This window comes from Scatophagus argus, chromosome 7, assembly GCF_020382885.2.
Source record: "Scatophagus argus isolate fScaArg1 chromosome 7, fScaArg1.pri, whole genome shotgun sequence".
NCBI lineage: Eukaryota > Metazoa > Chordata > Actinopteri > Scatophagidae > Scatophagus > Scatophagus argus.
This window is the reverse complement of record NC_058499.1, coordinates 15,471,731-15,496,477: the sequence shown is the minus strand read 5'-3', so window position 1 is coordinate 15,496,477 and position 24,747 is coordinate 15,471,731. Positions and strand designations below refer to the sequence as shown.

General features: G+C 40.9%; 2 protein-coding genes across 10 annotated transcripts in view; both read left to right on the top strand.

Annotated features, from left to right (window-relative positions):
• LOC124061782 (BTG3 associated nuclear protein) overlaps positions 1–2,284 on the top strand; it is a 35,683-nt gene extending 33,399 nt beyond the window's left edge. For both annotated transcript variants that reach the window (XM_046394007.1, XM_046394005.1), the window contains exon 13: positions 574–2,284. In XM_046394007.1, the coding sequence (XP_046249963.1) occupies positions 574–690 (117 nt within the window). In that variant the 3' untranslated portion in view covers positions 691–2,284. The remainder of the gene's footprint in view (positions 1–573) is intronic.
• A 15,569-nt stretch (positions 2,285–17,853) lies between these two features.
• The window catches only part of LOC124061581 (zinc finger protein 469), a 174,201-nt gene continuing 167,307 nt past the window's right edge, over positions 17,854–24,747 (top strand). For 3 of the 8 annotated variants that reach the window (XM_046393547.1, XM_046393548.1, XM_046393546.1), the window contains exon 1: positions 17,854–17,902. The gene's annotated coding sequence lies outside the window, so the exon portion shown is untranslated. Of the gene's footprint in view, positions 17,903–20,657; positions 20,710–22,584; positions 24,575–24,747 lie in introns of those variants that run through there. The other 5 variants (XM_046393542.1, XM_046393541.1, XM_046393544.1 and 2 more) reach the window with 3 other exon arrangements.

Sequence of the window (24,747 nt, the reverse complement as noted above, 5' to 3'; positions counted from 1 at the left end):
GTTGTTACATTGTGTGTACTGCTGAGGTGCAGCTGCGCTCCAGTCAGTACTGTTGTCTAGTGACAGCACGCTGGGCTGGAGGGAGGATTAAATGCTGCAGGTGTGTTTGAGGGAACCTTTGGCGTCCATTCGAGGAAGGAGTGAGTCACTCTTCATGGTCATCATCCAGGACTGAGTCAAGAACCTCTCTCATCCTTTAAGGGGTTTTTACCCAAATACCTCGCTCTGTCTGACACCGACCACAGAGACAGTCCGGGAGCATTAAAATACAAATAGCTGATCTCTTGTCAAGTCTCTCGTCACCTGTCACTCTGCTTCTTTTCTTCTTTTCTCAGTTGTTTTTCTTCTCTGACATATCTCTTCTCGAATCTCTCGTCAGTCTTCTGCTCCTCCTGTCTTTGGTCCGTTCGCTGCTTGTCCTCCACCTGTTAGTTCTCGTGAAGCACACTTCACGTGTTTCAGCATTTTGATGAAATGACTCTGATTGGCTCAAGTGGGATGCCACATAATTAGGAAATCTCTCACTGTTTTTCACCTTTCATCACCTCTTCCCTCTCCTCTCTTTCATCCCAGGCTGCTGAGCTGGCCCCGACGCTGCAGACGGACATGGAGGTGAAAGAGGCCATCCAGGGTGCCATCCAAGGAGAGAACGGCGAGGTGGTCCAGATTGTCACCTCTGTGGCCACCTGAGATCCACCTCTGGTTCAACACAGCCCAGAAATCACTCTACAGTTTGACACATATGAGTCTTAGTGGAACAAAGGGTCAACAAATGCTTACAGTCTTTCAAGACAGGAAGTTGTTTTTTTTTTTTTCAACAAATACTGAAGGTCACTGATGAAATACAGGGAAGAATTCTTTGTTGTTTGTTTGTTTTTTTCTTTTGTTTTGTTTTCCCCTGCCAACTGCTCTCTTCATATACCAACCAGATGCTGCAAAGTGGAAATGTTATGAGGCAACTTGAAGAGACTGTGATACTCCCAAGATCAACTTTGGTCTTTCTCAGTGGTTTTCATCACCACAAGGATCTGGCCCACTGCAGAATACACAGTGGGATTATTGTCTATCCAGGGACGATGATGCGTATTCAGACCTTATTCAACCTGCCACTTCATCAGCACACGTGCTTGTTTACATCAGCTTTGGAAAATAGCGGAGTTAATCTCCTTGGCTAACCCCAAAAACCCCCATGAGGGTTTGTAAAACCCCTGAATCTCACCCCAAACAGGCAGTACTGTGCTCCATTTCTCGTCATTTCTTGTCACCGTGGATTGCAGTGGAAAGTAGATTTAGCTGAGGACAGCTACTCTTGTTTGTGATTAATTTGGTTTCCTGTCGCTCTTCATGGTTCAGCCCGTACTATGTTTCCAGACTGTGAGCCCTGCCCTCCTTTACTTTGCTCGGCTTGTTTTCATATTTCTTTAGCTGCACAGCTTTGTCTTTTCGTTTGATTTATCCAATTGTAACATGCTGAAATTTCTGGGGGAGCTTTAATTTTGGAGGTAGAAGACCATGAAATAGGAGAGATGGTGCCAGTGGTAGACAGTACCAGTGGCTTGTAGAATACCGAGGAAACCTTGAAGTTGTTTATTTCCCCCAGTGTTTTCTCTGTGAAAGATACATTCATGTGATTAAAACATGTTTGTGGTTGCCATAAAAGTGTGTTTTGTGTTTTCTTTCAGTATTTTCTCTTTATTTCCATCAACTGTGGTCATCAAAGTGGCTTCAAAGGTTTCCAAGACGTGACTTTGCTTTCATCCACTACAAACAGGCAGTTGGAGAGAGCGAGAGAGAGAAATGGTAGTTCTTGTTTTGAGGCCTTGTTTCATGTTGTGCAAATTTATTTACTTTTTTGAAATAAATGTACCACGTTGACTTCAGTAACCACAGGAGTAGGCTACTGTATAGTCAGCAATCCTGACAGTATAGACAGAATAAATAAGTCTCAACGGGGTTTTTGTCAAAAGGCTGTAGTTAATGTTAGCCTCATTATAACAGTTTCTGAACTGTAATTATATCCATTATAATATCTCCTCAAAATCCACTTTGTGCCCACATGATAGTTATGTTTTCAGCATAGGGAATGTTTGTTGTGTTGGGGTGATGCTCCGCTAATGATGGATATCTCTGCACTCAGCAGTAAAAAAAAAAAAAAAAAAGATAAGTGAGACACTCTGAGGCTGTGTGTTAGTTTGGGGAAGTTTCCCATGCTAAGTGTGATGTAATAGTGTATTTTGGACTGTCGGAAAGAACCAGGCGACAAAATGAACTTGATAAAACAACATCCACAGTCTTGGCTGCTTCCTCTTGTTTCCTTTCAGTCTGTTGTTGCTGTCTCTGACCCCCTTTATACTGCCTCTTCATCTCGTCCGTTCTCCCCACTGGCTGTGTTAAAGTCCATTTACTCATCTTTAAAATGATACAGTCAGCTGGGCTAAAATTTAGTGGGATAGACTGGTTGTGCCCATTACTTCTGAAATAAGCTTAGCTGAGTTCAAATGTTGGCTTGGAGAGCTGAATCCCCCTCACTGATCCCTCCATTAAATCTTGGACTTGGAAGAGAAGAGACCCAGCTCTGACCCTGTAACAGCCTTTTTCTCTTCACTTTTACAACCTTGGGCTCCATCCAGGAGCTGGAGTGGTTACCATAGCGATGGGCCCTTTCTCAGGCTGCTCCTAAGATAACCTGCTGAAAACAGAAATGAATGATAGATGGAGAGATGAGATTGTTTGGAAGCAGAGTGCCTATTTGTGGAGAAGGAGTGGAGTGATGGACAGAGACCAGGCGGTGTATCTTTCCCTTCCTTCTCTCAGCAGCTCTGTGCTGTGTCGGCAGCTCGGCTGGCATCTGCTACAACAAGCAGGTACCAACCTCCGCTCGTCGCCTGGCTCTTACTTTGGCTGCACGTCTTCCCCTGTTCGTACTTTTTTTACAAGGCTGGAGGAGTTATCTCAGGATGTGTAACGATGAGTGAACATATTTGTTGGAGCAAAAATGTCCAAACACGATGCGTCTCCAGAATCATAAATCAGCAACTGTTAATCTTGGGGAAACAAAGCTCCCCACAGCTGAGATTTATATGTCTCGCACCAGTGGACAGATTATACCAGAGCAATGGTTGGTTTATTTATTTATTTTTTTAAAATTTCTCTCACTTTCTGGATATCCCTCCAAAACATCACAAGCAAGGCATATACACAGTTTGCCACCGCTGTCCTTTGATTGGGTTTCCTGTTGCATTTAAGCAGTGTTTAGCTTCAAAGATATCAAATTAAGAGGATTTCTCATGCATGTTTGGTTCTGTTTTTTAACTAGACAGCTGCATGTTCAGTATCCTAACAGCCCCTTTGGCTGCAGTGGTGGAATCTAATAAAGTATGTTAAAGTACTAAACTTAGGTGAAAATCTAAACATTGTGCCTTTTACTCTATTACATTTGTCTTGACAGCTTTAGTTTTCAGATTGCAGTGTTTCCTATCCTTCCTGTCTAATGAAAATTTTGGCCATTTTTTTTTTGCATGTGAATGTTTCTGATAAACTGAAGGATTAATGTTCCTTATGGGTCGAGAAATTTCTCCTAAAACCCTCATTCACATTGATGTAAGCTGTCAGTAATATTAAACCACCATAAACATCACCTCCTAAAACACTGACAGGGATAATTTTTCTGAATAATGACTAGTTTTACTTGATAAATATTTCTGTTAATACTTAAGCACCGTTTTCAATTCAGGACTTGTAGGGTTTTCACATGTGGTATTAGAAGACTTTTCCTACAGTAAAGGATATGAGTACTTCTTCCACAACTCGTTATTTGTATAAATAAACCATGGCGTTTCTCTCTTCTTTGGCTCTCTTGACATTTTTATTAACCTTGACGTTTTTTATTACGGCATCAATATCAACACAGCAATAGCTCCATCCATTTAGTCTCTTTTTACTTGTGCTTCAAGGGCATGAATCATAATTCAATCAGAACCAAGAGGGAATTCGTTGCCTCATGAAAGGTAGTAAAAAAAAAAAAAGTGAAAAGTGAAAAGTGGGTGCGCAGAGTAGTGCTGAAGCTGCGTGGATGGGAGGTACTCCTGCAGCTTAGGGAGCAGATGTGTGTGAGAGGAGGGGTACAGACTCATCCAGACGACGGCTACAAAATGCTTCCTGGTTAAAGAGTTTTTTTTTAAAGAATAAAACTGCATAAGTTGACAACTGCGAGTGCCGACTGAATGCTTCTAATTTTAGCGTCCAAGGTAAGTTGAGAATCCGCCGGTCGCCTGGACGGTGAACTGAAACGCGCGTTACGTCGCTGAACTGAAGGTGAACTTAAGACGTGATGACGTGTGTGGGTTAACTGCTTTTGACGGGGCTCACGAGGTGCTTTTTGCTCTGCCTTTCTGCTGCTCTCCTTGGCATGTTTACTTGCGTTTGATCGGCGTTATTAGACCTAACATTAAAACCATTCCAATCCAGTCCAAAATTTGGACTGGATCTTCACAAGTTACTGAGGCTCACAGTGTGCCTCAGCTGACAGGTTACCAAACGTCTTGAGTGAAGGCTGAAGCAAGTGCATTATGCCAAGGTCCCCTAACGCTGAAATAATATATAAAACTAATTTAGCTCACTGGGCTACACGTAATATCTTTCAGGTACTGAATTAAAGACAGAAAAGTGAGAACTTCAATCACAGTAGTCTCCTGTTTTGGTCTGTGACCCATGCAACCTCATTGGAGTGCACCACCTGTGCACAGCTTCTAAGGTAAGGGAGGATTTTCCTTTTTGTTATTTTGTTAAAACTTCTAAGCTAGACGTGAAATGATTTATCTTAAGGCGATATTATCAGTGTTTGGTGTGTGTTGTGGTGTTAATATGGGTGTTGCAATAAATCTTGTCTTGGGGGCCGTGTTGGCTTTATGAGCCACATCAGAGGCATTTGTACAATAAGCACTGTGGTCTGTTTGAGCAAGTGACTGTAACACATTTTATTGGCATTGAATCCCTTTATGAGAGAATTTCATCACAAGTTATTGAGATCCTACTGTTTACTTTAAGCTGCAGGAAACACAATAAGATCAACACTGCCTCTGTCCCTGTAACTACATTCCCGGGAATACTTTCATGCCATACAATAATAGAAGTACAACCTGGTTGTCAGTGGCAGTAACACTGTACTTGTCACTGGACATCTGGACACCAAAATCTACATTTATAATGTCTGTGTAAATATGCATCAGGGTGAGGACAACTTCAGTGTGAGAGACCCGTATTGTTCTTACAGTATAGGTCAGAGATGGAGATGACATCTTGCAGTGTATTCTTGTTCACACTTTGTGAGTTATAACATGCCAGAATGCTCCTTTGTTTTCAGAGACATTAGGGACTGAGAGAGGTCAGTCCAGTTTGGACCCAGGCCGACTCTGATTCCATGGGAGAACGACTGCTTGTTTGTTAATGCCAGAGAGCTCTCACGTGATGAAAGGGAACCCAAATTTGCTTTTCACTGAGCAGAAGTGGAAGTGCTATGAGAGAGGCTGTGGTTGATTTACCTCCTCTTATCTTGTTATGATTATAAATATGATTATGCTAGATGTGGCATGCAATACAAGGCTTTGTCTGGAGCCATAAAATGTTGATATCTCAGAGCATGTTTTCCTACAGTCCAACTGTACAAGGAGGTCAGCACAGGAAAACAGGGACTCGGGGCTTTCTGGATCTGTTGAAGACCAGTGTCTGACACTGCATTGCACCATATTCTGGTTATATTCACACATTAACCTATCAAGATTCAGCAGTGTCAGCATGAGTGTGTATGTGTGCATGCACAGCTGACTGACTCATAGTGATTTACTGTGTGTTTATATGTTGGGGAAAAACTGTGTTTCATGAGTCTTTATGTGACTTCATAGAGTGATCTCCCTGCTTCCTGTTGGTGTGTTAACATACGGCGGAAAGTCTCCTTTTCATATTCTGGGATTGTGCCCTGTACTATAAGCACTGAGTCATTGGCCAAATCATTCACTGGCTAAACTGATCCCAGTCAAGAGAACAAGAGACAGAAAAGCCTTGTTCTGTCTTCTGTCTCTGGCTAGACAGGCTGGATAAATGACAGCAGCACAGAGAGATAATTAATTTTCACATAGAGAGGAAGCCAAGACATGGAGAGATCAACAGGATTGGACTTATGCAGCATGTATGACTCAAGCAAAGTGTTATGAGGAGATAAAGACCTTTCCCTGACATTGCAGTGGACTAGGGGGCGGGTGAAAAAGAGGATTTTTGAATGGAAAGATGGATTAAGACAGATTTTAATGGGGTGAAAGAATTGCACAAGGAGACAGCACAGAGGGGGGAGACAGCTGAAGATCTACAATGTGAATTCCAGTGTCAGCTGGGCCACAGAGTAATCTAAGACCCGCAAACCATCATAAAGCCTGTGTGCTTAGCATAACCGTACCTTCCTAACGACGTTAAATTTTTCCTTTAAGTTAATGCAGAAGGTCTTTGTCAGCTAATTAACATTTCAAATGCAAGCTGGAAAGCGATTCATACACCCAATGAGGGGAATTTAATTTTCCTTGGTTTATTGTAGACACTATCAGTGGATCTTTTTTTTATTTTGTATCTTCTCACATATATCATTGATGCAGCCTGGTCTTTTTTTATCACATGTGATAATGTTGAGTGGAAAATGAGAAGAGAGATTGAGAGTGGCAGATAAAAATGATAAAGGGGAACAGACTCGCACTAAGGAAGCCTGGTTATAGTTTTCATTTTTCATCTATTTCTATTATTTTTGATCCAATGTGTCTTCATGGAAATCACGTTTGAAAAAGTAGGAGTCACGCTGCGAAAAGTTTACCTTTAACAACAGAAGATGTTCAGTGCTGCCTCTTGTTGTACATTGTGATGATGTTTCTTGAGGAGTAGGCTGCATTATATGTTGTTTGTAGCCTTAATGTTGCTGGGTTACCACATTTCCTCTGCCTGTCTACCCTGAAATCTCTCCAGTGAACCTGTTTTAATCTACTGGAATTATTTTCCAGCTCACATCGTGTGATTTGCTGCCACAGAGGAAATCCATTGCTAAAGATAAATCCTTCTAACTGCACAGTGTGTGATTATGTTTCCTTGAATTTTTCTTTTTTTTTCTTAATGAAAATAGCTGCAGTGATGTGAGACCTTTCAGGTTTTTGTCCAAAAGTTAGAAACCTGCATGCAAAACATTATTTTATGTACACATGTCAGACTATCAGATGGAGTGCTGGAAACACAGGCCGTGTATTCACACCACTTGAATTTCCCTCGGGATCAATAAAGTATCTATCAGTCTATCTATCTATCTATTATTTGACTGATCAGATGAAGTTTCAGCTAGCTGTCAGCTACCCTCACGTTAATGTGCGTCACTTAGGTGGCGACTGCGAGGTTAACTTGCACGATGGTTTCACACAGGTGGAACAGATTTCATTAACAAAGTCCCAGTAAGTCATGACAGTGAGCCAGTATGCACAACAGCAGGACCTTGGCAGTAGCTCACCTAAATGGAATGCAGTCACTTTCAACATCACCAATTACACTTTCTATGACATGCCAAGATGACTGCTGTGAAAAAAGGTCTGTGGCATGTCATGCAGTCGGTACTGTTATGGTGATGCATGTGAGTAGTGTTAGAGAAATGATGCAGGAGCTGTTTTTTTTCTGTTGATATTTTCCTTGAACTTTCCTTAGTGTTTTAGCTCTATTTGAGCTAAGTCTCTGGGTGGCTTGAGACAAGACATTAAGTAATTAATTCAAAATACTACAACACAAATAATTTAATTTAAAACCTCTGATAAGTAGCACCAAATGCTGTGGTAGTTTGGCAGTTTACAGAGAGCACAGGATAGTGAACATCAGCCAAGGCTTTTCCCTTAGGTTTTCTTTTGATGAAAGCTGTGGTTGGCCGCTGATGTCCACTGCTTAATTACTAAGTAATTACTGTGCTCTTCTTCTTCTTCACATTTCCTAGCACTTTCATGCCTTTTCTGCAGCCTGTCATGTCTTGTCATTCTCTCCTCTCCTTAATCACCTCCTTCAAGTATAGTTGAAGTCCAGTGAAGTAAGATGGACAGTGGATCAGGAGTGTGCTGTGGCTATGATGCAAGTGGAAAAAAAAGAGAGTAGAGCAGGACTCTGGAAACAATGCTGGGGGGGGGCTTCATTGCCCTCCAGCTCTGACAATTATCTTTGCAATCAGTACCGAACAAGAACCTTTTCATTTCAGGGAACCACCCTGCCTGTGCCACTCAGCTTAACTGTTCTCAGCAAAATGAGGTGTATACTGTTGTACCCAGCTGTGTCTTGGCTCAGTAATTGTTAAGTGCAGTTAGAGAGTGAGAGACAAGATCAGGAAACGCCCAAAGTTCACACTGTCGCTGCTGAGTAACATGATGAAGTGAGTGTGGCTGGCAGTGGCCAACAGGAGGCCTTAGGAGAAATCAAATGTAAACTTGAAGGATGAGTAAACTTCAGATTCTGCATTGAGTGAAGTCATGATACGCAACACAACAGCAAAGTCCGCCCGTTTGTTGTACAACCAGAAGGCGGCGTAGCATCAGTGCAGTAGTTTCATATTGCACTGCAGAAACAGACTACATGCTGGCCTCAGACTGCTACAATACACCCAAAGCTATGAAGAATATTTGTGAACTACAAAGAGAATATAGTGTTGATTATGAAAAAATAGTGCTGTAGTATGTTTCTGTAGTGTTAAAACTCTGCCTTAGGTGTGTGTGTTTGTGTATGTGTGTGTGTGTGTGTGTGTGAGAGAGAGAGAGCTCTTATTTTTAGGCTAATTCTCCGCCATCTGGTTCAGCTCTTCTTGATCACATGATCGGTGGGTAGAGGAGTTTGGTTACAATACAAACACACAGACGCACATTTTTAATGGTCACATTAAAGACTTCCTGTTTTTGTGTATGTGTTATTTTCTAACCATGTTTAAAGGGCAAATCCAACATATTTTATTGGTTACATCTTTTTTTTGTTTCAGAAATATGAGCTCAAGCACTTTCTTGACTATCCAAAATATCCATCCATCCATTTTCTATACCGCTAACTACGGGCGAGCCTATCCCAGGTAACTACGGGCGAGAGGCGAGGTACACCCTGGACTGGTCGCCAGTCGCAGGGCTGACACACAAGGACAGACAACCACACACTCTCACACTCACACCTAGGGGCAATGTAGAGTAGCCAATTAACCTAATGTGCATGTTTTTGGTATTGTGGGAGGAAGCCGGAGTACCCGGAGAAAATCCACGCAGGCACAGGGAGAACATGCAAACTCCACACAGAAGGGCCCAGACCGGGATTCGAACCTGGAATATCCCTTCCAAAAAGTTTTCACCACCATTCTTGTTTTCACTTATTTGTGTGTGTCGCTAACCTGCAAACTAGTTCAAAATGAATTAAATCAGCTCTCATAGGAAACTGATACAATCATGTTGATTTATCATGTCAAAGATGTTCAACGATATTTCTTCTCACAATAGAGAAGGTCATATTAAATTTATTAAAGATTCTCTTAATTGTACCTCATATATCAGGGAAATATCTTTATTAACCCATATTTCCAAATATGGTACCACACAGAACACAGTCTAGCTCTCATCACTCATCCTGTCTTCGTCTTTTTCTCCTCTTTTCAACAACAGTGCTCTACACAAATGCACAAAAACCTCAGTGATTAACAACCTGCCATTAAAGTTATAATGGATGCATCCCGCAGTGGAATCAGAAAGTGGCAATTATTCATTCAGGTTGTAATTGCTGAACTTATTTATAAAAATGGGTCTTAAAGCTGTTATTGATGTGGTGTAAGGATCAGTTGCTGTCAAAGAGATGATTGCGAATATTTGTGGGAGATGACTTATGAGAGAAGATTCCTCAGCTGGCTGTCTCTTTGTCTTTTGGCTCAGAAACATTCTTAGTTTATGAGGCAAAGAGTGCTACCTGAAGATACCTTGACAGAAACATGACATTGGATTCCTGAGAATGTGTGTGTGTGCACTCTGCTGTGTGCCTTTGTGTGTTGGAGGTATGGACTGTCTATATCACTTGTCTGTGACATTTTACAGAATGTATTTTAAATGTGAATGTATTGCATTTTTGGAAGAAAAAGACCAAGGCCCCTGTGCCGGAGGCCTCAGTGTGGGAATATGGTCACTGGAATCTAACTGTTTGCTTGAACTGTTTTAACTTGACATCTTATATGAACTTAGTTTAACAGCTAACAGTTAACAGCAAATTTTTAGTGTCTTGATTTCAGACAGAGGTTAACAAAAGCAGACCTGCCATTTCAACTACAGACCACAGATTTTGTCACCTTATATGATTATTGTCACAAGTGGCTTTTGTCTCCTGCAATAAGCCTTAGTTTTCAACTCCCACCTGTGGAAAAAAGTCCTGTGCATTCTGGTTGACTTTGAAGTCATGGAATCTGAGTGAGCCATGTTTAAAGCCAAGAGGCAGCTGCTAGGACCTGTGGTCAGGAAGTAACCATGACAGCAACGCTGGTGGACACCAGTAGTGAACGAAGCTGTCAAGATCAAGATGGAGGACTTTCAGGCTTGGTTGGCCAAGGCGTCTCCTGATGCAGCAGACAGGTACCAGAAGGCTGGAAGGAAGCAAAAATTTGGGTGTGGGAGTTTGATTTTGGGGGAGTTATGGAGATGGACTTTTGGTCTGTATCAAGAAGGCTCTGACAAACCATTTAATGACTCAGGAAAGGATCTCAGCTCAGCTGAGATGGTTCAGACATCTGACTCTCTCTTTGGACATTTTTGAGGGAACATCCAACTGGGAGGAGAACCTGGAGTAGACCCAAAAATTGCTGGTGGGATTACATATCTGGCCTGGGAATCCCAATATTTTCTGGCATCAGTAGGAGCATAGTTGGGAAGATGGAAGTCAGAAATACCCTGCTGCCACCTGACCTGACCCCTGATAGGTGGAAGAAAATGGATGGATTTCCTCTGAAGCTACAATCGATCAAAAGGCAAAAAAGAAAAATAGATTGCTCAAAAATCGTATATTTTCACAGCTGTGTTACGGGACTCATGAGGGAGTGGTGCATACTGTATGCAGATGGGAACAAAGCCTAGAATTAAAGTCATGACTTAGAATGTAAACTTAAAGAACTATTGCGCAGATCAGGAAGGAAAGCCTATGTATACTTTAGAAACATTATTATGTGGAAATCCAAAACATATATCAAAAACAGCAGACCAGCTTGGAACCCGATGTGTTTCTCAGGGCTATCAAAGTCGGGTGAGGCAAATACAGACCGTGGATGCAGATAACTTGATATACAAAGATATACACTGATGATGTATAATGTAAAAGCACAAGGTTTCCTTTACCACTAGAAAACACTTTCAACATATTGAACAAAGAATAGAAAATAGATATTTTCAGGAATGTTTCCACTCTCAACATTCTTTTCCTGGAGCCCCCACTGGTCTAGTGTATGACATTGCTGTGCACTGCTGAGCAGGACACTCTCATGGGCAGATTCTTTGTAGACAGCGATTGCATAATTTGGATAAGAAGGCTTAAGGAAACGTGTAAGCGCACACCATATAGTCAGTGTGATTCAACAGAAAAACCTAACCAAATTGTTTCTCAGCAATCTTTTATTAGTTATAGCTAACCTGACCGTGTAATGGAAATGTGTACTTTTCACACCAAGGCAGGGCAAAACCTGACGCTGACAGAGTGGACTGCAGTAGACTGTTGGGTCTGTTACACACTTTGGTTTGATACTGGATTGCTATTGCTGCTACGGTCTTACCTTACGCCTTGTTAACAAGTTCACATGCCCCCTGAGGTTTGTTTTGTGGGAATTGTGAAAAATCACTGACTCAAGCAGAAGTAAATGAGACAAGCTGAAGGAAAGTGGATACCGAACAGTTCATTACTGTGTAATTTTCCAAATTCACATCGATTACATGTCCCTAGCAAAGTATTCAAGGATGGAAATTGCTTTAAAATTGTGTTTAGGCTTGTGTTCTGATGCACGTTCGTATCTGTGTCTAACATTGTGGGCATATGGATTACTGATTTTGATTTAGATGCAAAATAAAGAAATTCTGTTGAGTAATTTCTTTAATGTATGGTTTACTGTGTCTGGATATCATATTAGTCATACTCGTGGCATTGGTAACAGACCTCTTTGGGCTTTAAGACTTGACAGACATTATGTACATTTAGGTCTGCACCAGATTTTGTCCAATCTCAATCCACTATCAAACCTGGCTGCTGAATGAAAATCCATTTAATCCCTTATCAGTGTATCAGGCTATTTAGCTTTCAAAGAATGGTTAAGTATTTTGTGAAACACTGTTATTTACTGTCTTTGCTAAGAGTTAGATGAAAAACCTGATATGACTCTCATGTCTGTAACTTAAATATAAAGCTACAGCTAGCAGCCAGTTAGTTATCTTAGCATAAAGACTGGAAAGGGGGTGTAAGCAGCTTCCCTAAAAAGTGGTTTTACATGGTTTTTGTTTTTGGCTGGTTGCGTTGACTTCCTGGAGCTTCTCCTGGTTACCTGTCAGCTGTTTCTAATCTTTATGCTAAGCCGAGCTGACTGCCGGATGATCTCTGTGTCCTAGTGGTCTTGCGGAGTGGTATTGAGTAAGGACGAGTCAGTTTACCCTTATCTCTAACTGGATCTGTATCTGTTCAACCAGGTGAACTACCTGTGTCCATATCCATATTCAGATGGCTGGAATAATAGGAAAGTGTTGATTTAAGCCCGAAATTGATATAGGCTGATCAGAAGTTGCGATATTTATTATTTATTAGAAAACAGTTTACAGAACAATCTCAGAAGTAGTGCCAGATCAAAGATTTTAATCCAGAGAGTAAGACGTATCTACAGAAAGAGTTAAACTCTAATGAATAAACTTCAATCAACTCCCCGAGAGTCAGCTTGGATATTGACACATTTTACTTGGATGAATCTTATACTCGTAAAAGTATATTATAATGGTCGCTCATTTTAGCCAAGTACTCAATGAACCCTAGCACTGAGCTTCTCATTTCACTCTTGGCAAGAAAGCGACAAAATTTACACAAAAAGAAAAAAACAAAAGAATAGTATTTAGTTATTCAGTTTTATGTCAACCCCCCACAAAACCACCCATAAAAAAGTTTTTCCAAATAGATTTCTGATTTGCTATTCATGTGAACTGTCTGAATGTTTGGTGCACTGCTCTTCTGCTAATAAAAAAGAACGAGAGGATAAAAATTCCTTAGACAGAGAGCTTTTAAAAAAATGGAACAAGCCTTTGCGACCAGACCCTGTATACTTCAGTTTAATAATCTGTAATTTGTACATTTGAGTCAGGTGAACACAGTTCCTACCAAAGATTGATGCTGAAGAGCATGCCAGACATGAGAGGGAGTTTGCTCCTTGTTCACATAAAGCTGAGAGCGACTCAGGTAACAAGAATGATTTAGTGCCTGAAAAAAAGAAAGATTCGATATTTTGGCATCTTATTCATGTATTCTTATTTAATCTCTTACAAATGCTTTCTATAAAGACCAGTAAGACTGCATTGTTGTAGCAGTGAGAGTTCCTGTGTGAGCAGTCGTTTTGGCAAATATTTATAGTGGAGATACTCACATCTCACATTAGATCAGGATCTCCAGTGTCACACACTCAGACCTATGAAGTCACTGCTTGTGTTGAGTGAACATATTTTGATTAGACATTAGATCTTGGTCATTACTGATCCCTCCCTGTATTAGTTCTATATATCATTTCATCTCCGTCTGCTGTGATTACTTCCACATGTAAGCCCCCAGGCTCCACATACCCACACAGGGCTGTATATCACTGTGTATGTGTGGGGAAGAGGGTAGGAGCTCCTGTAATGGGCTTAGGCAGTTGTGAAGCCCCCCCTGGATGCGTCGGTGGAGGGGACACAGAAGGCTGCTGATGAGACGTGCAGTGGGTAGTGTGATAATATGAGAGTTGGTGGGGGAGGTTGGACTTCCATGCAGGCCAGATTGAGGAAAGAAGAGGATTTGGACTGACACATCCTTGGGATTGTTTGATACCGGTGAAAGAAAATTGGATCTTGGGGATGCATAGAGCAGATGCTCCCCGCTTGATCACCACATGTATAATGTATATGTTAACATCCACTGCATGCACACCAGGGGCATTGTAAGTTGTGTGTTTCAAGCTGACAGTGTATATATTTGTGTTGAGCCTCTGGGAATGCGGGATTATCCAGAATTTAGGGTGTGTTACATGGCAGCATGTAGTTTGAGTGAATTCAGCAAAGCCCTTCACCTGACTGTTCTTAAAGATGGAATATGTTTCATACATCTCTAATGAGCACAGAGGAGATTTGGTTGTTAGTTCTACCCCAGGTGGAGTGTACATCTGCCCAAATGATCTGTGTCAGGAAAAGCAGAGGAGAGATGGGGAAAACAGCTGCGGACGTTTGTGAACGCCACAAAAACAGTCTCACCACCATTTTCCACTGAAAATGGCTTGCAGTATGATCAAATGACAGATGAACTGTTTGGCAATTTGTTTGGCTTGTCTTTCTGGCGAGATGTCCTGGTGGAAGCCAGAGGCGTCAGTGGTGAAGGAGACCCCAAACTGAAGAGCAGAAGGAGAAGAGGAGGCCCAGAAGGAAGATAAATTTGAGTTGCCATATTTTGATTTGTGGCATCTTTTTCTAAGGATTGGCTGTTTTTTTTTCCAACTAGGTCCCAGTGCTGGTTAGACATTTTCTTTTTTGTTTATCATTTGTACATAATTCTTCCATGTGGTGATGGTAAGTGTCAGAGAGGTGCAAAGAAATGCTGCTAATCACTAATCATTTTTTTCCCTCTTAATTCAGAATTACACGTTTCACTCTGAAAAATATCATATATATAAATTTTGCGGATTGCAGACCTGAAGAAACTGCTCAGAGAACTTTCTGCTCAGTAAACAGCTCCATTCTCAGATAACAGTTCTCAGCAATTACCCCGCCAGCTGAGACAAGCGTGTGAACACCGTCACCCAAACTGACTGAAGAAGGCAAAGATATTTGGTGTCTTGGGTGTATACCAAAACAAGAATAAAGCTTCAGGAGTGTATCTTTGTGTCTCCAGAGCTCATGGTAACCTGAGAATGATGCTCACAATGATTTGATAAGAACCAAGTGTTACACAGGATTTGGCAGCAGTTCCTTGGCCTGTGTGTCGCTTTTCTGCTTTGGCACGGTGCTTGAGGGCAGCAGTGCATCCTCGTGTGCAGCCAGTGTTTGTTCTGAACCCAATCCGTTCTGTCTGTTCCAGAGATACATCCCTGTGTGTTGTCAGGGAAAGTTACTTTGTGTAGTACATAAACTCTAAAAAAGGGAGGCTCTGTGGTCCTTTGAAAATCACAGCTTACCACTACTACACACTGAGCACAGCCAATCCACCTTGATTCAAACCATGTGCATGAAATAAGATAATGCTTTTTCAGAACACAGCCTATAAAGAATAGTGTTTGTACCGTGGTGTGTGCAGTTGTCTTGTCATTATGAATTTAGATTCAATCAGTGGGGCTCTAGGGGCTGCCTGGAAAGCTCTTAGTTTGTGGAGGCAGACCCATTTGCCTTCATGAATATTTAGATGGCAAGACCACAGTTGTTATAAACAAACAGCGCCTGTTTGTTTCAGAGCACAAACATATTTTAGACAACCAGATAAAGATTCACATGACTGTGTGTTTACAAAACACTTTACACTTCAGAGGTAATTAACCATTCACCTGTAACACCCTCCTTCCTACACACACTCAACAGTGAAACTCATATAGACCTTTGCTGTGTCCTCATTTCCACCTGTTAGTCATCAGTTTTATGTGTCTCTCCCACTAATCATGGCCACTGGCACAGAGAAACATGTTTTACCCTATCTGTTGTTTGCCTGCATTCATTTACCCCCCGTCCTCTTTTGGACCTGGATGCACGCCGTGGCTTTTCCTGTGTACATATTGCGTAGCTTGTATAAGGGCTTCAACTACTGTACCGTAATTGCCCCAAATCTCTTCCATATGTGGTTGTTGTGCTCTGCCATCCTAGCTTTCTCCTCAAGATTGTCAGAGAGTTTGAGAAACTGAGATGCTCAAGAGTCCCCTTGTGAACATGAGCACCGTGACACTGGGCAGTGTTCTCTTTTCCTTTTGCACACATATTTTAGTTGCAGTCAGCAGAGGGGATTCCTCTTCTCGAAAACTAATCACCACATATCAGAAAAGTGCAAACACATGACATTCTTCAGGAAGAAGGGATATGTTTATATTTCACAGTTGGTGGTAGTGTCTGCATAGACATACCAGTACTGGCCCTGACTTTCACCTCAAACTTAATTTGCTTTGTGACTAAAACAAGATGCAGCTCAGAATTGTACTGCACATCGAGCCAGTGTTGAAACCCCCTGTGAAAAGAAGATTAATTCCAGTCCTACAAGCCACTTCACTTTGTCAGTTGACTGAGATTCAGATTTGCCATCGAAAATCCATTTTAAACATGAAAGCTTAGAATTGTACTTTCAGAGTTTAAACTAAGTGTTTTGTTTCTTGTTTATGACTCTTTTGTCAGACTCAGCCAGAGATAAATTACAGACTGTCAATATCCAGCTGGGCTGAGTTCAGTTGGAATTAAGACGGGGTGCCTAGCTGTTCTGCAATGTGAGTCATTGTCAGCATTTCCACTAATACATCACTCTTTGCTTCAGGCTAGGAGGACAGCATACTTTTATGTTCTTTGACCCGAGGTTGATTCAAAAGAACTTGCATGCTCTCACAAGTAACTGGCATCTACATGAGAGGCACAGCTTGAGCAGCACGTTAGCAGGGGAGCAGCAGCAGCTTCAGAGCTCCGTGTGGGCTGTTAAGCTTGTGTAGACAGCTGGATTGATAGGATTGTCTATCCTTTTTTTGCTATACTCCTAATTTCAGAAAAGAGCAGACCTTTTAACAAATATTTTGCTGTTTTTTTTAGTGAGCTGGAAAATGCTGGCATTTGTTATCATATTGTTTTTGTTGCTCTACTGAATCTGTTAATGAATAAATGAAAACAGTGTTTGGAGCTCCTCTGAAGAACACATGTCCCTCTTTCAATTGACAGAGCGGGCACAGATTCAGAGCAAACAGTCGGAGTCATCAGTTTGAGCCACTGTGTTTTCATTGGCTCCCTCACACTGTGTGAAGCTCTTTGACTGACACAGTGCGGTTTGCCATCGCTTTATGCATCATTCCAAAACATTCCGATCTTTTGCTTTTATATCAAAGTTGAACGTGGAAATCATATTTATTTCAATAGCTGTTTGTGTTCATCTGGCGTGTCCGTACGACACAAACCTTTTTGTGTTTTGCATATATGCTGTTTTTCTTCTTTATACTGCTGCAGTGAATGGGCAGGGCTGTTCTGTTGTCATGTTTCTGATTGATTAGTATTAGCATTTGAGCTGTTGCATTGTTTATCTTGCAAGAGATATTGAGTGTTTTCATTTGACTTTTGAAGTGTGTCCAAGAGGCACTTTCATTGAAGCAATCCTACTTTTTCATGGTTAGTGTTCTCATGCAGTGGGAAGGGACACTGGGACTGGGGGAATTTCTTTGTGGGGATCTTCTAAGCAATTATTTATTGGATATTTCCTTGGTGCCCCTCTGTTGTGTGTATGTGTTTTGTCTCAGATGTACAGTATGTGTGTGTCTTTTTTGCATAACAAACTCACTGAGTGTTTTCATGAGCCATTGATGTGTGATCTTTCACCGATTGTGAAATGACATGATTTTTTTCTCCTCTTGTCCCTGATAGGAGAGTGTGACCAAGCACCAAAGCTACAACTTGCAGAAACTCAAACAGTAAGTGCAGAATTTTTTAAGCCTGCAGTAAACCATATTGTTTTGTACTGCGTGTATACCTACTTTATGTGTCTCAAGAGCTGTGTGTGATGGGCACTTATCTTGCACGCATTCATGGGAAGTAAGAAGTCAAGTCATAAATGTCTGTCATGGTGTGGAAATAAAAAGATTTGCAAATATATTATATATAATTAAAATAAAATATGGAATGTTTCCACTGTTGCCATCCAAATGAATGACAAACATTTTCCCTAATAGACCTAAATATGACTTAAAGAAGCCTTCAGCTAGGCACAGTCAAAAATAGTCTCCCTCTGTGTGCGTGGGATGTGTCTGAAAAGTTTGTTGCTTGCTCTTTCATGGACAATGGCAATTTGGATTCACAGCAGTTATTATTAATTTCAGCTGTGACCCAGAATCACGGCAAAAATCTGCTCAAAACATGTTAAAATGTTGGTAGAAACTTCCCAGATTTCTCTTATCCCAGTGATCTATGTCCACACTGCTGATGCAGATGGTCCTGAAGCTTCAGATCAATGAGGTGGCGAAACATGACAAGAAAGTAGCTACGCTGAAGAGAAACTATGAGTGTTTGGAGGATGCTTAACCCATGAATCAAGGGTGTAGGAGTGGATTACACTGTATGAAGTTTGATACTTAGTTTGCCAGATGCAACACAGAAAAAGTTTGCGGTTGTCTACCACTGATAATCAGTAATATCATGCAAAATCTGTCTATACTTATTCTGTGATTCCTATCCAGGACCCAGTATTTCATAATCTTGATCAGAATTATTCAGATTTTGTAATCCCCTTTTTGCTATCTCAGATAAAACTGATCTTGTGGGTTTTGCTGGGTTTTCAAAGAATGTTCAGAAATGATTGTTCTGATAGCACAAAAGTAGGATTACAGAATTTAGATTTGCAGTCTTTGGATAAGCCTCCGTGTGCTGAATCAGAGTAACACCACATTTCATTAACACGGACATGTGAAAATGTTGGGAAGTGTAAATTGGCTTGCACTTTATTTGTATTCATTTATCAATGGCATTAGCAGAGGCAGAACAGGAAAGGCAGCACAATGCATGCTTCTCTTGATGTTTATTTGTTGTGCGAAATGAACAGAAAGTGCAGAAGTGGAAACTGTTGAGTGAAGGTGGCTTGGGAGGGACATAATGTATAGTGCCTGGTTATGGATTCAGAAGTGTTATACGCATTGTTGCCTATACATTGGTTCATTGTTTAATTTGGAAAAGATATTGTTTTGGTAACAAATAAAACTTTCATCTCTGTTACCTTAACATACAAGCGCTGAATAAAAGAATGAATAAATATGAGCCGTTTATTCTGCATGACTCTACATCCACATTGAATCCATGTCATCCTGATTTTTAGCATCTAAACTTACTATCTCTTTAGAGTTTTTAAGTAACCCAAAGCATCTTTTGATCTGGATTCTGGGTAGGATTGGACTGCCAAATTAATAGCCCAGTTTTGTAGGATCAGTATCACATGTCCTGGTTTTGTATTATCCAATTTTTAGATTTAGCCCCATCTGGATAATTCAGATCTAGAAGTAAGTTTTTGAAATATCAGGGTCTGGATTTGACTTACAGAATGGGATTGTATCTTGGTGGAGGTCCTATATATGGATAATATCAAACTTAATTAAATTAGTTTTACCACTTTTTGAAGAAAAATAACCTGTCAAGCTCACGTCATACATTGAAATTCTGCTGACTACATGGTTATGTGTTAAGTTCAAATTATTCTGATGTGTCTTCAAAGCCTTGAGTTGTCAAGCTAAAAAAATCCGCTACTAATCCTACTACTACTACTAATCCTTAAAAAGCAATGTTCACAAATGATGAGTAAGAGGACCGGTAACACTGACTTGATGCCAGCTATCTCTGTAGTTAATTAGTACCAGATTTTGTCAATATATGTTGTCATGATGTATAATCGATTTGATTTCCTACTGAAAGGTCCGTATCTTGAAATTACAAATGCTCACATTAAATTTCTAGCTCACGTAAGCTAGCTTATACTGTAAATAAAATTGTTTGGCGTTACTTAATGCTGGGTGGTATTTATAAACTGGGAAACACATTTCTGATCGCTATAGTTTATTTTCATATCATCATATTGTACCACTGGGTATATGTTGAGAGTGCCTAGAGTATGAAAATGAAATTTATAAAGCCATTCTTACTCTTGCATACTCACATAATTTTGCTGAAGGAATGCAAGCTTACTCTGTTTTTACTCTGCTGCTGGGCTCGTTGCAAGTCACTATTAAATTAATGTTGCTCAGAATGTGCCTCAGGGGGTGGTTTGTGAAGCTCCTGTTGGATTTTACCTGCAGACAGCCTCACACACTGTCAGCGCAGCCCCACAGCATGAGTGATTTATACAGTAGAAACTTGGGAGCTGAGAAGCCATTGGATGAGAGCAACATGCAGTGGTGGTCTGTGATGGCAGGTAGAGCCACATAATGGTGGTGATATTTTTAAGATAAATAGACTGATGATGATGATGTACTTGCAGGTAATATTATCTGTTTTTAGCTGTTTAAAAACCTTGATGATATGTTGATGCCTCATTGCTCTAACTGGCAAGTACTTGGAAACAATCATTGATATACATTCACGGGTAACTGATCCCTTGTTGAACTTCACCTTTGAATCTGGTTTTATGATTAGTTCTCAAAGAGCTGTTTGTATACTAATCAATCCGAATCTCCAAATTGCTACCAGGTATGATGTGCCCCTCTTCTCCCACGAAAAACAGGCAGCCAACAGATTGCAGGTAAAGACATAATTGATGACATTAACGTGAAGGAAATCCATAGGGTATGAACACCAGGTTTCAGATCAGTTTCAGCATCTGCTTCCTTCAGGCCTCAAAATCTCTTTGGGGCACAGTATTAACAACAGATGCAAGCTGAATATAAAGCATCTAAAAATAATACAAAGCATCTTAACATATTTTCCTGACTAGTTATCAAGATATCTTTAGAAAAATGAGTTCTCAGGCAAAATTTAAAAAATTAAGTTTTTCCTTGAAATGAAATCTAATGTATTTTGGAATTCCTCGAAGACTGTTATTTTTTGGAGAAAAGTCCTTGACAATAAAATAAGGAAAAGCACTTAAAGTCTTTCCTGTGGTGTGTTATGTCAGTGAGTTTTTGATGAACAGAAGGAAATTAAGTCTTGAGGCAGACACTTTAAGTCATCAATTATTTGGTTATTTGACCGTTCTTTCAGGTCATATTTACACTTCAAAATATATGTTTTCCTTTGGCATGTCACCTAACAACACAAAGTTATCCTTCTCCTGAAAATCTAAGAGCAAGGAGGCCAAACTGGACTAATTTTTCTCTGATCTCAAGGTATTTTAATAGCCATATTACAAATGCCAACAATAACAGTGGCTTCGATTGCAGTTACGGTTTGATTAACTAGAACTGGAACTGCAATGTCATGGCAAATTTACAGTATTGCAGTTTTATTTTCCTTAACCTACAAATGTTTGAACTGGTTCTTTCAACACTCCTTAATACAAAGATCTTGAATGGGATACATCAGTGAAACGTTTCATGCCATTTAGCCTGGAGCTCCAATATTAAATATAAGCAATGAGCAGCAAAGCTACCACTAAAGGATTGCAAGCATTACAACCTTTATCCCATCTGGCATGTGCACATTGCTTTTGTGTGCTGAGGTTCTGACAAAGCCATAGACAGTGATAATTGTGTTAATGGCAGCCCTGCCAGACAGGAGGCAGAGATTTTGAATGTTGTGATGTTGTCATTAAAAGGACCACTGTATTTTAGTTTCACTTCTGTCTCTCAATGGATCATTACCCCAATGTGTGTGGTGATTTATGAGCTCTGTTACAAATGCTGGGAACAGTTCCTGTCTGGGGGCTGACACCCACCCACTGATTGCCATTATTTATCTAGGTGTGTGTGTGTGTGTGTGTTTGTGTGCGTTATATGTGTGTGTGGGCATGACAAAATGTGGCCTGGACTGCTGTACAGGTTTGTTAAAGCCAATATGAGCATGTCTCTTTCAGTCTGTCTGAGGGTGGGTGTGTGTTTTCCTGTCTGCATGTGTGAGACCTGTGTCCTCTCAGGTCTAGAGTTTCACTCCTGGTAATTGGATACAGTAATGTTTCACTCTGCTGGGTGCTGATGGATTGTATTTTAAATAGTGCAATATGAACTCTAAAACCAAACAACTTTGAGTGCATCACTGACATGCCACCACACACACATTATTAAGTCAGTAATGGACCTGATTTTAAAGCAACTAACCAAAGGCTGAGCCAAGGCCTGCTGAGAGCAGCACGTTGGTGTTTTCTCAGATTTGTTGTGCTAATGTGCTGAGCTTTGTGCCTTTTGTGTGGGGATTACCTCCATACTGCTTACCTTATACGAGGTCCAACGTGTTTCTGCCTGGACAGGTCTGTGTTCCAGCCATGATGAATCTCTGCCACTGTCAGCTCCGATCAGCCACTTACAGACTTCTGTGGCATATCTCTGGCTGCTGGCTAATTCCCTCTGTGTGTGTGTGTGTGTGTGTGCGTGCGTGCGTGCACTTGTTTATCTATATGCAGCGTTTATGGTGAATATTTTTCTTTTGCTTATATGGAAAAATGCATTCCAGAGATTCACTTCAGATATGAAAATGCAAATGAATGCACTACATGCCCTTCTAGGTCAGCACAAGCAACAATCTGTGTGCTCTCACAGGAGATGGCAGGTGGTCAGAGAGCTTTTATCAAAGTATTTTGTATATATTATTGCCTGCTGTCTCTTCTCTCTCTCTCTCTCCCTACACACACACATACATACACATAAATATAGATATAATATGTGTGTTTGTGTGTGTGTGCATGCATGTATGTGCAACGTGGACCACCCAAAGCCTTTGAGATCATAACAATAACAGGTTCACTTCCTTCCACTGATATGGCAGTGGTTCCAGTCATGGGGCTGTAAACGGAATAGACGGTATCAGTCCACATCACAGCAACCGCAGACACACTGTTTAGGGGACTTGTCACAGCTGTACAGGTTAGTCCCACTTGCAGAGTCCATATATGCAGTATCAACCCTGTATTTAGTATGAAAAGTCTGTCATTCTCAAAAAGCACCACCACAGTTTAGCATGTTAATCCATCTTAGGACAGATGTTCAAACTTGATGTTGCAATTAGTCTTTTTTTCCCTAAAGCCTCTCAAAATATGGTGTTTTGAAAAATCCTCTCTTAGACTGTTTCTCTACTTTTTTTGCTTCTTAACTCCTGCATAAACAAATTCCTCTGGTCAGACAGCATTTTCATTTTTATGATTCTTTATTTTGTGATTCTTTTTCCTCCCGGTGACTGAAAATACACTGTGGTAATTAATATGATAATATGTGTGTGGTGGCATAACTTTTTCCAGGCATCACTGCAAGCCATGTTAAATTGAGGTCTGAGTGAGGTTTCAGCTGGAAACACTGAGGGAAGGCATGGTACAGTATGTCTCTGTCAGTGCTTGGCCAGTTAAAAGGGGGGGGGGGGGGATAATATTTGTTTTTTGGAGAGACGAGTGCTTTACCCACAGCAAGAACTATTCTCGCTTGACCAGATAACTGTGAAAATTTAACTCTGTGCAATGTTTGCTGGTGTGGAGCAGCACAGCTCCAAGACAATTCTACCTTGTCTCATTTTATCCGTGAAGCGGGGAGAACCGCAGAAACTATATTGTTGCTTCAGCTTGATGATTTATTGCGCTGTGCAGTTTAGCCTCGGGAATCAAGTGCACTAATGCGCTTGATCAAAAGGGAATTCCTTTGCCAAGCTTCTTATGATTTGAAACATTGTTTTCAGATCACTCTTCAAATTGGTTTCCTAACACCCCAACTCCTACAAACAGTTTATGTGCAAGGGGCTGATTTATGGTGTTAAATGACAGTGGTGCTCTTATTTGTGGTTAAACTGGGTGCAATATACTACTCAGATGCCCATGGCTGCCAGTCCTCCAGTCTGTCTAGACGGGGTAAACACCAGACTTTATATGACTGACAATCACTGATGATTGGGTTTGTGAGATATGAGAGGCCGGGTCAGTTAAAATGATTGACAGTTGGTCGCATTTTCTTGTGTGTACTTGGTGGGTGTGGGATCTTGAGCACCGGCTTCATCTCTTCCTGGCTGATTTAAAGCACCTTCGGTAAAGGAACTGAGGGTGCTCCACCTGTTCCCGCTGTTATGAAGGGATCAACACAAATGCTGCTTGTAAATGTTAGGTGATGGTGATGCAGTAATATAAAAGGCATTTATCTCTGTTGTACTTTTGAGTAATGAGAAGAACCTTTCCCACAGCCAACAATAACATCCATAACACAACAGATGAATCATACTGGTTTGAAGGCAGATAACAAAGGCCCTGGGACCATCCCAGGAAACAGAGTGTTGGTTTTGATTTGCTTCAAGATCCCTAGATCCCACGTCTCCCTCGCTGTGCTTGGTGTGCGACTTTGCTGCGAACTCGAGACGGGGATGGTAATTATTCTTGTTGTTATTTATGTGCTCTGCTTTTGGAGATGCTGTGAGATCTGGTGGGAGCTGAGTCCCCTGGGGTACAATGGGAACACCATCACAGTGCTGGCACTGGATAACAGGTAAACATAATGTCTTTATTAGGCATATACAGATATATGCACGCATACACTCATACACTCACACAAATGTTGTTGTTTTAGATTACACAGCTTTATGATTTACTAATGATGTCTACGTTGCATTCCATTGTCACTACACCCACATTTTTATTTGGCTCAGGCTGCTAGCGATT